This window comes from Bos mutus, chromosome 25, assembly GCF_027580195.1.
Source record: "Bos mutus isolate GX-2022 chromosome 25, NWIPB_WYAK_1.1, whole genome shotgun sequence".
Taxonomy (NCBI): Eukaryota; Metazoa; Chordata; class Mammalia; order Artiodactyla; family Bovidae; genus Bos; species Bos mutus.
The window spans coordinates 6,899,983-6,911,014 of record NC_091641.1 but is presented as its reverse complement, the minus strand read 5'-3'; the positions used below and the strand labels follow the sequence as shown (position 1 = coordinate 6,911,014).

The following is an 11,032-nucleotide window of genomic DNA, read 5'->3' as shown; positions in this document are numbered from 1 at the left end:
ACATTATAAAAGGGAATTTCTAAGACAGCTGGGCTGGAAGAGGGGTCCCAGCTAGGAGATCAGAAAGCCGGTCAGGGCCCTGGGTCTCAGTTTTGCCTGTGCAGTAGCAGAAAAACAACCTCTTCCTTCCTTCAGCGGTTCTAGAACAGGGTCTGGCACACAATAGGGTGATGTTTCCCCAGATGACACGAAAGGCTGGGGATAGACAGGGGCAGGGCACGCCCTGGCCGATGGGGGAGGTCTGAGGAGAGTGAGGGCAGAATATGCCCCCCAGACGGAAGTGATCGCTTTTATTAATCAGAAGGAAATGTATCTGTAATTATGTGAGATGAATTCTGCAGGGAGGTTCTTTTCTTTATGATGTCTGAAGGGATTTATAAATATTACAGGGGTTTTACAGCATCAGAACGTCCTGGCTGCCCTGACAGCCCCCTTTCAAAGGATTAGTGGAGACAAAGGACTGAGTAAAAGCTAATTATAAGTCAGCCAGGCGCTGCGGCTCCTCAAGTGAGCCCAGGGACCCAGGGAGATGGGGGTGAGTGTGGGGGTGGGGACGTAGGGTGGGGGGACAGGAATGAGCTAGGGGAGGGAGGGGGGACCACACAGGCCCTGAGGGGAGTACCAGCGCAGCCCGCGCTCTGGGGTGGGGTAGCAGGGCTGGGCACAGAGGGTGGTACAGGCCAGGAGGGAGTGGGCGTGGGGGTTCTGTGAGGGCTCCCATTCCGCCTCCCCCTTTCTGTGAAGTCCCGGCTGTCCTTTCCCACATCATGAGCCGAGTCTGGGGCTCCTTTGCACACGGGGGCCCTAGTGATGGCTGCTGAAGGAAAGGTGCCACGGAGGGCTTCAGGGACAGAGAGCAAAGGCCCAAGAGTGGACTCTCTGGCACCATGACATCGGAGAGAAAGTTGTGGAGACAGGAAGTCTGGCCAGAGACCCTCCACAAGGATGGTCACCTGCTCTACCCGCTGCCCTAAGATAGGCCCTGAGCTCTGGGGCTGTAGTTTCCAAACTGGCCCCCAATCGGAGCCAGACCCTGGGTGAGGGAAGGCAGCCCACCACTTTCGATGGGACAGACCCAGGGAGGTGTGGCAGGACGGCGTGCTCTGGGCTACGGGGTGTGGAAGCCCAAGATTGGTGGGGAGGGGTGGTGGGGGCGGCAGGAGCTCTTAGTCCGTCTTGGGTCAAGGTTGATCAGGGAAGGCTTCTTGGAGGCAGTGGTGGAGGAGTTGGGCCTGAAGGATGAAGCTACTTGCTGATGGAAGCCAGGGAAGGTGCCCCAGGTAGTGGGAAGGGCAGGAGCAAATGAAGAGAGCGGGGCACACAGAGCAGGTGTGGGGGACCCAGGTCGGGGAGGATGCTCTGGGAAGGGGGCAAGGGACAGACCTCGCGGGACCGAGGGACCTGGGTGTTACCCTGAACACTGGGGAGGGTGGCAGGAAAGGAGGGCCCCCCACGTGGGGGCTGGTGCTAGAAAGGACACCCCTCTCTGCTCTACATGCTGGACGCTGACCACTTGCCTGCTGGAGTCGGGGGCGGGGGGCAGGGTGAGAAGCGGCAGGATGACCTTGCAGGGTGGGCGCTCTGCAGGCTTCTTGCTGGGGGCTGGGAAACACCCTGCTTCCCTGTAAGACTTCAGGAGCCTGGTGTCTCTGCCAGAGTCCTGGCAGGGGCAGGAGGCATTGTTTTCAGGAGATGAGGCCTGAGGGTTGGGTGCCACAAACGGGGTACCTCCCAACAAAGGGGTTTCTGCAAAGCCTCTCCTGGAACCTCACAGGCACCCAGAAGAGCCCGGAAAAAAGCAGAAGGAGGAGCCAGCTCCAACGTCTTCTCCATGTTTGATCAGTCCCAGATCCAGGAGTTTAAAGAGGTCGGTCAGCTGCCCCTGGGGCTTTGGGAGGTTACTGGGATGCACGGAAAGCCTTTAGATGTGGGGTCAGCCCTCAGTCCCTGGGGGTGGTGACGTCATTCTTAGAGGCTGCCAGGCTGCAGCTTAGCCCCCCCAGATGTGATGAGCTGCCCTCAGGCAGCCCCACCCCCTCTATTCCTGAGTCTTTGCTGTGTGACCTCCAGCAAGCCTTTCCTCTCTCTGCGCCTCAGTTTCACTCTCTGTAAAGTGGGGTTGCGGGGAGCATGAAATGAGGGATGGGCATGAAGCCCCAGGGGGTGCTGGTGCACAGTAGGAGCCCAGCTCCTGTTAGCCATCGCTCTCATGACGGGATGGCCAGGGCCTGCACTGAGGTTGCTGAGATAACAAGGGGCAGGAGGACCGCCCCTCGCAGGGCGCAGGGACCTCTGGGGAGGGGTTGGGGTGGGAGGGTGGGTGGCTGCTCAGTGCCCGTGTCTCTGCCAGGCCTTCACCATCATGGACCAGAACCGGGACGGCTTCATCGACAAGGAGGACCTGAGGGACACCTTTGCTGCCCTGGGTGGGTGACCGGCAGCCAGAGACCTGGGGCTTGGGGCGGAGCTGAGTCCAGGCCTTTCAGAAACAATGGGCAGCTGAGGGCAGGTCAGGGTGGTTGGCGCAGGGGGTCCGAGGGGCTGGTGTACTCTGGGGGCTCCCAGGAGGGGTGGGCTCTGCCTGGAAGGTCAAGGGAGGACTCCCCAGTGTTAGAAGAGGACTGGTCAGGGGACGGAGGTGGGTATTTCAGGGACAGGAGTGGCCCTTGCAGAGGCCTGGAGTGGGAGGCTGGGGGAGGAGTCAGCAGGGCAGTGGGGTTGGGGGAGCATTGGGGATGAGGAAGAGGCTGGAGACCTTCAGAGGTGGGACTCAGGGAATCCCAGAGTCTTCGCCTCTAGGCAGCCAGTGGATTCCCTCCTGCAGCACGTGAGCCCCTGGGACCCAGGTCTTCCACTCCAATGTGCCGCAGCTTCTTTGGGCCTCAGTTGCCTCATCTGTAAAATGGGGATAACCACCAACTTGCTCTCATTTCCAGGGAGACTGAGGTGGTAGCAGGGGGATGGTGAGGCTGGAGGCAGCCCATAGCTAAATGTGCCCCCATCCTGAGACCCTCCCCCTACCAAAAGGCGGGCAGGGCCTTAGGGCTGAGTGGAGGGATGGGAGAGACAGTAGGGCTGGGAGATTCTGCAAGACGCTGGGATCCTGAGCTCTGGGCTTCTGGGCTGCCTGCAGGCAGGGTCCCCTCTGACCCTCACTGTTTGTGTGGGTGTCTCCACCCCTACCCTCCCCCAGGCCGCATCAATGTAAAGAACGAGGAGCTGGAGGCCATGGTGAAGGAGGCCCCTGGGCCCATCAACTTCACCGTCTTCCTGACCATGTTTGGGGAGAAGCTGAAGGGTGAGTGAGGCCCTGGAGAGGGGGTGCTGAGGAGGGGATGGGCGAGTGGGCATGGGTAGGTGGGGTCCCGTGTGCCCACGTGCCCTGCACCGACGCACACCCCAGCTGGGGACATGGTATAGCCCCGGACACCAACCCCCGGGGGCACACACCAGATTCTGCCTCAGTTTCCACCTCTACAGCATAGAGCGGGGTAATTGTCATGACTCGATGTGTGGGGCTGTGAGGGGCCCAGGGGGACAGTTTGCAAGAAAGCCCTTTGCAGGACAGTGCTCCCGCCCTGGTCTCAACTTCCTGGCCCTGGGTTCATCTTGCGTCTTCTTACCACCTGCGGCCGACAGGAGGCGGTGGTACTGAGGGCAAGTGGGCTGGGGGTCCCGGAAGCTGCCGTGGCCCACCCCAGAGCAGGCTGTGCTTCTTCTCTGGGGAAGGATTCATTCATAGGGGAGGAGGCCGAGGCTCAGATGGGCCACACACCTGCCCAGGTGTCCCAGCATCGAAGTGGCAGAAATGGAGCCCTGATCCATCTCCAGCTCTAACCACTGTGCTCCCCTGAGATGTGGCATCAGGCCTGGGCTGGGATTCTGTGGTGAGAAGGAAGGGCCAGCCGGGGCTGGGGCTGCCCTGAGGGGTGGGTCTTATCATCATCCCACGCTCAGGCTGTCTGTGCCTGACACCCTCCCTGGGCCTCAGCTCCATCTGGGCTTAAGCCCTGGCTTCCTCGGACTTCCCCGGTGGTCCAGTGGTTAGGACTCTGCCCTTCCAAGGGGCGCAGGTTTGATCCTTGGTTGGGGCGCTAGGATCCCACACACTCTGTGGCATGGCCAAAAAATTGTAAAAATGTTTTTTAATTATAGAAAAAAAGAAGAGCTGGCCCCCCACTGGCCCTGAGGGTGGCCTTAGGCAAGGTTTAACTCTGCTTTGCACCGTGGTTCCCTGTCTGTAAGACGGGGTTTGTGTTAGTTTCCCGAGGCCGCTGAAACAAATGACCACAAACTTGGCGGCTCAAAAAACCAGCCACGTGTTCCCTCAGTTCTGGAATCTGGAAGTCTGAAATCTGACAGGTCGGGCTCCATTGAGCAGCTCCAGGAGAGAACACCTTCCTGTTCTTTTCTGGCTTCCGGTGGCCACTTTGCTCTCATCTCTGCCTCAGGGGGTCACACCGCCCCTCCTCTTCTGTCTGTTTCTGTCTGTCTCACTCTCGTAAGGACACTTGTCACTGGTTTTACAGACCATCTAGATGAACCAGGATGGTCACTCCATCTCGAGACCCTTTCTTTACATCTGCAAAGCCCTTTTACCAAGTGACATTTCCAGGTTCTTGGCATGAGGACCTGGGGGCCACCGCTGAACCCACGGCCACTAGGTGCTGTCCAGTCGGCAGAGAAGTGCCACCGGGCCCCGCTCTGGCCAGCTGTGAGGGGTTATTCCTGGGACCACAGCCGCCTCCTCCAGGGGTGCAGAAGTCCAGGGGGCAGGGCTGGGGGCTCAGTCCCAGGGAAAGACGTGCGTGACTCCAGCCAGTGACTTCAAAGTGAGTCCCGGAACGCATGTTGGTCTGTGACTGAGCTAAGAGCTCTGACCCCAGACTGCACCTTTTTCTCATTTTCACAGGGGCGCCGCGGCTGGGGCTCCAGCTGAGCCTGTCATGCAAGCTTGGCCGAGCCTGCTGTAGGGACAGGGGCTGGGGGGCTGGGCAGGCACCGCCTCGTCCCTCTAATCGGGATGAGGACACTTTGCCATGAAGTGACCAGGGGAGGCGGCCTCTCTGCCACCCACTGGATGAGGTCTGCAGTCGGCAGAGGGGAGGCCCTCTCTGAGAGGAGGGAGGAGAGGACTGGCAGGTGGTAAACATCCAGCCATGGGGCCTGAGCCCAGGGCAATGAGTTCAGTCAGCTGGCCCTCAGGAAGGTGGGCTAGAGCCAGCCTGCCCCAGCAGAGAGGCCCCTCCAGAGACCCAGGGAGATCGAGACCACACAGCAGGCCCCTCACCACAATCCCTTGGCCAGCCCCTCCTCCTGCAAGGCCAGGCTCTGACGGACCCTAGGCTGAGCTTCTGGCCTGGGCACACTGGCTTTCTGTCACCCTGCCTAGGAGAGGCCCACACCTCTGCCACCAGGAGCTCCCAGGCCACCAGGGCAGCACTAAGCCCAGCCCAGTCACTCAGGGCCAGTCTCAGAAATGTTGAGAGACTCAGACATTGTCCTGTCCTGGACGATCCTAAAGAGGAGACACAGACAGCCCTGACCCAGTCTGATGGGGGAGACACGGATGACCTGACCCAGTCTGATGGGGGAGACACGGATGACCTGACCCAGTCTGAGAATCAGGAACACAAAGGGGCAGAACAAACAGGGGGACTTTGGAGGTTCAAACAGTTGTCTTCAAACCTTCCTCCCCTTACAGCTGGAGACCTCAGGCCAGCAACAGAACCTCTCTGAGCCTCAGGGTCCTCTTTGACAAACAGGAGACATCAGTATCTACCACATGTGGTGTGCCGGGGTTCCACAGGGTTGCATGGGGGAGCTGCAGGATGGACTTGGCACAGAGTACTCGGATACGTTTGCGGCCACGACAGAGTAATGTTTGGCAAGCCCTTTACCATCAAATGGCAACCCGCTCCGGTACTCTTGCCTGGAAAACCCTATGGATGGAGAAGCCTGGTAGGCTATAGTCCATGGGGTCGCAAAGAGTCAGACATGACTAAGCGACTTCACTTTACCATTAAGGACACGTTATCTTAACCAGTCCTGGGAGACGTGCAGCAAACCCCACCTCGGTCTCCATTTCAGCATTGACACAGCTGAGCCTTAAGAAGGAAGGGGACAGCCCTTGGTCCACAGTGAGCGGGGAGGGCAGTGTGACGGAGGGGAAAGAGCGCCAGGTAAGGGTTACCAGGCCACCCGCTGCCATTCACACAGTCCCCGAGACCTTGGGTGAGACGCTTCCTCCCTCTGGGCCTCAGTTTTCCCATCTGTACCACCAGCAGGGCTGGGTATTCAATCCCATTGTTAGCAGAACCAGGTCTTCTAATGACATCTTTCCCCAAAGCCCACGCTATAAACGTGAGAAAACCAGAACTGCTCTGGTTGTGCTATGCCTCTTCCAGCCCCCCACCTCCACCCCACCCACTCTGTTGGCCCACCTGCCCCTCCTCTGGCCTAAACAACCTCGCAGACTCCTCCAATGTCGCTGCCAGAGCCTACAGCCCCCAAGTAAGAGCTCTTTCTCCTTTACCCACAGTCTAATCACAGGGCATCAGTTATGAGAACTTGGACAAGTCACTTAACCTCCCTGAGCCTCAGTTTCTTCATCTGTAAAATGGGGCCAGTGGTCAGGAGGGTTAAGCAGGTAGTAAATGCCTAGAAGTGAACTTGGGCAAACTCCGGGAGATAGTGAAGGACAGGGAGGCATGCTGCAGTCCATGGGGTTGTAAAGAGTCAGACATGACTGAGCGACTGAACACGACAACCAACGCCTAGCTGGGGACTCCAGATACAGTGCAGGCTGATTGGGTCTCAACGCAGCATCCTTGGCTACTGTTCCTATTCCTTGGTTCTCAGAAAACTCCCTTCTCTCTGGCCTCACCGTGGACCAGAAGCTGGGGAAGAGGCTCCCTGAACCCGTGGCCTCTACAGGGGCCCTGGGACCCAGTGCCAACAGCTGTCTGTCCCCTTTATCCTGTGTTGCTGCTTCTAGGTACAGACCCCGAGGAGACCATCCTCCATGCCTTCAAGGTGTTCGACACTGAAGGGAAAGGTTTCGTCAAGGCTGATTTGTAAGTCCCTCCACCTTCTGCTTTGGTTGTTCTCTTCACGGAGGCTCAGGGGACAGATGGACTGGGGTAGGGACATGGGGATGGTGGCCCAGTCTCCTCTCCTGCCCAGAACTCAGGTAGGTTCTGGCCAGGAGCCAGGACCTAGTTCATGCCCAGTTCAGCCATCCTTCGATCTCCCTTCCACTTCCTGGGCCTCGGGGTCTCTGTTTGTGGGGAAGTGTGCCAGGAATGTGGGGTCCCCAGGGGAGGGCTTCCCAGTGGTGAAGGAGGAAGTGGTGGGGGCAGAGGTGGGTGGTCCCTGAAGGATGACTGAGGATCGCCATGGCTGGAGCAGAGAACATTCTAGATGCAGGAATGCAGCGAGAGAAGAGCCAGGCCTCGGCCTGTTTGGGAGGAGAGGGCTGCGTGTGGTGGGGGCTGGGTGGGTGGTAGGGGAGACTGAGCACAGAGAGGTAGGCAGGGCCCATGTAGGGCAGCCCTGGACCCTGGGCGGCAGGGGCCTGGGGGGCATGGGAGAGCCTAAGAAGGAGTCAGGCAGGAGCAACATAGAGGCCAGCCTGGAGGAGGAGAAAAGAGGTCTGCAGCTGCCGCAAAGGTCTTGATTGACAGGGATGGAGGGAGGAGAGCAGCTGGGTGAATGAAATACAAGAGGCCAGCATCGATGGGATCCGGGGTGTTGGGAGAGGAATGGGCCAGATGTTGGCTCGAGTGGGGGCGGGGATGGAGGGAGAGCCACAGGAAGGACCCAGCTCCTCTGGGGCTGCAGAGAGAGTGAGGAGGCCATCATGCCGGCCATACCTGGGCTGGCATCCTTGAACGTGGGAGCACTGATGCTTGCTATGCCCGGGAGCCTCAGCCCGGGGGGAGCATGGGGCAGAGAGCCAAGACTTGGGGGCAAGGCAGGCCGGGTAGAGGCAGCCTGCCCGGGGCTGACACACTGAGCCGACCTCTCAGCCGTCCCTTCAGGCCTCCACAGCCTCCGTGGGCCTGTGGGTGGCCCTGGGCAGGCAAGATTTCTTCCTCAGTCACAGGCTTCCTGACCAATTACCAGATTGCTTCAGGCGACGGCTAGTGGCTAATTTTGCTTTCTATTAGCCTCAGCATGTGATGGAGGTGGGGCGGGAGAGGGCAGGGGGGCAGGGAGGAAGCGGGGGACAATGCCTTGTCCCCCAGACATTCTTACAGTCCCCCCGCCCCCCTAAGTTTTGAGTCACACTCTCCTCAGGGGTGGGGGAGGTATTCCTGAGGGCTTCTCCAGGCTGCAGCCCTCCCATTTACCCAGCCCTGAGTCCAGGTTCCCACCCCCATCTTGAAGACCTCGGGAGGCACTGGGGGTACCCCCTGGAGTGCCCTCCACCCACCCCTCTCCTGTCACCCACCTTCACTCCCACCAGAGCAAAGTCAGGGCTGGGAGGAACCCTTGGGGGACCCCGTTTTTGGACCCGAAGCCGCCATCCCCAGGCTATGGGTCCTGAAAGACATGGCTGCCCGCCAGGCGGGCCACAGAGAAGGCTCTGGTTGAGACAGAGTCTGTGAAAAATCCCCGGCGTGCAGAGCTGGAAACTGTGACTGTCCTGTAGTAACATAAATAATGGAAAATGTGCGTCGGTCCTCAGGGGGGCCAAGGCTGTGGCATCGCGGGGCACGCGGATCCTCACGGCCCAGGTCAGCCCTCTGGCCCCGCCCCTGCGCACTGCGGCCCCGCCCACCACGCCCCCCAACGCACAGCTCCTGGGGGCACCAGGCCCTCCCCGGCAGCTTCAAACATCCCACCTCGGGCCACTTCTGCAGTTCCCCCGCCCCCCGGGGCAGGCCTGACCTACCGTGGGTAGCTGCTCTCCCTGACCACTCAAGAGGACAGGGCCCCACCACTACAAATCAGTACCCCTCCTGAACCTCAGCTGACCTTTCTGCAAAAGGGGCATAAAAGTGCTCACTTCCTAGGGCTGGGAGGAGCAAAGGAGACTTGAGCAGGCCCAGGAAGACACCGAACTGGGTAACCTTCCCGCCCCTTGGCTGAGTGCAAGCACCATCACCCTCCAAAGCACCTTAGAGATGTCAGAAAAAATCACAAGCTGAAGAAGCAGCGTGTCTAGAACCAGGGCAAAGAGGCTGTCCTCTGTAACCTGGGAAGATCCCCTGGAGGAGAAAATGGCAACCAACCCGCTCCAGTATTCTTGCCTGGAGAATCCCATGGACAGGAGACTGGTGGGTTATGCGGTCCATAGGGCCGCAAAGAGTCAGACACGATGCAGCAACCGCACACACAGTCTGTACCGGCAGAGTGGACAGTGCAGCATCGGAGTGGCCACCACAGCCATGCTGGGGCCCCCAGGGTATTCCACTGGGCCGTCCCCTGATGCAAAGAGGAGAGCCCAGGTTACAGGGGAAGCTGGGTGCTGAAGTGGTCGCCTGAGGCCACACGGCCAGCTGGGGGCTGCAGGACCGCCCGGCTGGTGTCCTCCTGGGCTGCCCCTCAGGGTCTGTGTGTCCACACACAGAGCAGCCCTTTCCCTCCTTCCCCTGAAGGTGACCTTTTCTCTCCCTTGAGCAGCATCAAAGAGAAGCTCATGACGCAGGCAGACCGGTTCAGTGAGGAGGAGGTAAGCGCCAGCTTCTCAGGGCACCGCCCGCCCCTGCCTACCGAGCATTCCTGGGAAGTGGTCTGTCTGCAGGGGTCTGCTGACAGGGTTTCCCCCGACTCCTTGGAAGGGAACAAGGATGGGTGGGGGAGGCTGCCGGCCTGGCCTTGGTGCCCACCCCCCCACATCTGCTAATAGGGGAGCGACACTCTGCCTGGTGCCCTTGGGTGACCCCTGGCTCTGTCCCCACTCGGCCCTGGTCCGGGCTGACTCCCAGCCCCTTCCCCAGGTCAAGCAGATGTTTGCCGCTTTCCCGCCAGATGTGTGTGGCAATCTGGACTACAGGAACCTGTGTTACGTCATCACGCATGGTGAAGAGAAGGACTAGATGGAGACCACGGACTCTCCCCCCCCAAACCCCCCCCACATTCAGAGGCAGCAAATCCTGGGAGACGGGAGGGGTGGCCTTTGAGGAGCCCCTGTGGCGAACATGTGCGAAGAGAAGACTCCCTGGCTTGTGGGTCAGGGGCAAAAGCAAGAATAAATAATGCTAACAAGGTCTGAGTTCTCGTGATTAATGCTCCAGTTGGGGAGAAAGCGAAACATTCCTATGCTGTTGGTTTTTCCAAAACTTTTTACTTCCTGGCTTTGCTCAAATGTTCCTGATGAGCTGATGTTTAGAACTAATTGACAGTTTTAATGATCCCCAGCTGGGGCACGGGACACTGCCTTCATTTATGAAGCTTTTATTGAGCACCTAGTGTGTGCCAGCCCTGTTACCAGTCCTGGGGACAAGGAGAGGAGCCAGCCCTGTCCCGGGGCGGGAAGATCGTGCAGTGAGGAGAACAAGAATTGGGGTGGGGACACAGTGGGGAGGAGGTGGGACTGGGCCAGCAGAGACCTGGCAGCTAGGAGCCAGACAGAGGCAGAGAAGGCGGAGAGGAGGAGGTGGACTGCAGGGATGCTTAGGGCGGGGTAAAGATTTTTTAAACATGGAACACATAGCACCCACCATATAATAAAACGGCAGAATTTGGACCTCCAACTGAAAACTTCCGTTCAGCAAAGGACGCCGTGGACAGCCTGTAAAGGCGAGGCCCAGGCTGGAGAAGATACTGGCAACAAGAGACATCAGTAAGGACTTCCCTGGCAGTCCAGTGGCTAAGACTCCTCACTCCCAATGCAGGAGGCCCAGGTTCCACCCCTGGTCAGAGAACTGGAGCCCACATGCCTCAACTAAGAGTTCACATGCCGTAACTAAACTATCCCGAGTGCGGCAACTAAGACCCAGTTCAACCAAATAAGTAAATAGAGAAATAAATAAATGTCCCCCAGAATAGATACTGACAAAGATCTTAAATCCCGAATATACTT

General features: G+C 58.9%; 1 protein-coding gene across 1 annotated transcript; it reads left to right on the top strand.

Annotated features, from left to right (window-relative positions):
* Nucleotides 1-1,774: 1,774 nt before the first annotated feature.
* Nucleotides 1,775-10,046, top strand: MYL10 (myosin light chain 10). The gene is made up of 6 exons (XM_014477317.2): nt 1,775-1,867; nt 2,351-2,426; nt 3,194-3,298; nt 6,998-7,076; nt 9,631-9,679; nt 9,948-10,046. Exons 1-6 carry the CDS (start codon nt 1,832-1,834, stop codon nt 10,044-10,046), a joined length of 444 nt encoding a protein of 147 aa, XP_014332803.2. The 5' UTR covers nt 1,775-1,831.
* Nucleotides 10,047-11,032: the final 986 nt, after the last annotated feature.

Excerpts from the sequence above, each read along its gene's own strand:
- MYL10 (XM_014477317.2), top strand. The coding sequence starts at position 1,832 with ATGTTTGATCAGTCCCAGATCCAGGAGTTTAAAGAG. Across the intron at positions 1,868-2,350 it reads AGATCCAGGAGTTTAAAGAG|GCCTTCACCATCATGGACCA; the intron begins GTCGGTCAGCTG and ends TGTCTCTGCCAG. Across the intron at positions 9,680-9,947 it reads ACCGGTTCAGTGAGGAGGAG|GTCAAGCAGATGTTTGCCGC; the intron begins GTAAGCGCCAGC and ends CCCCTTCCCCAG.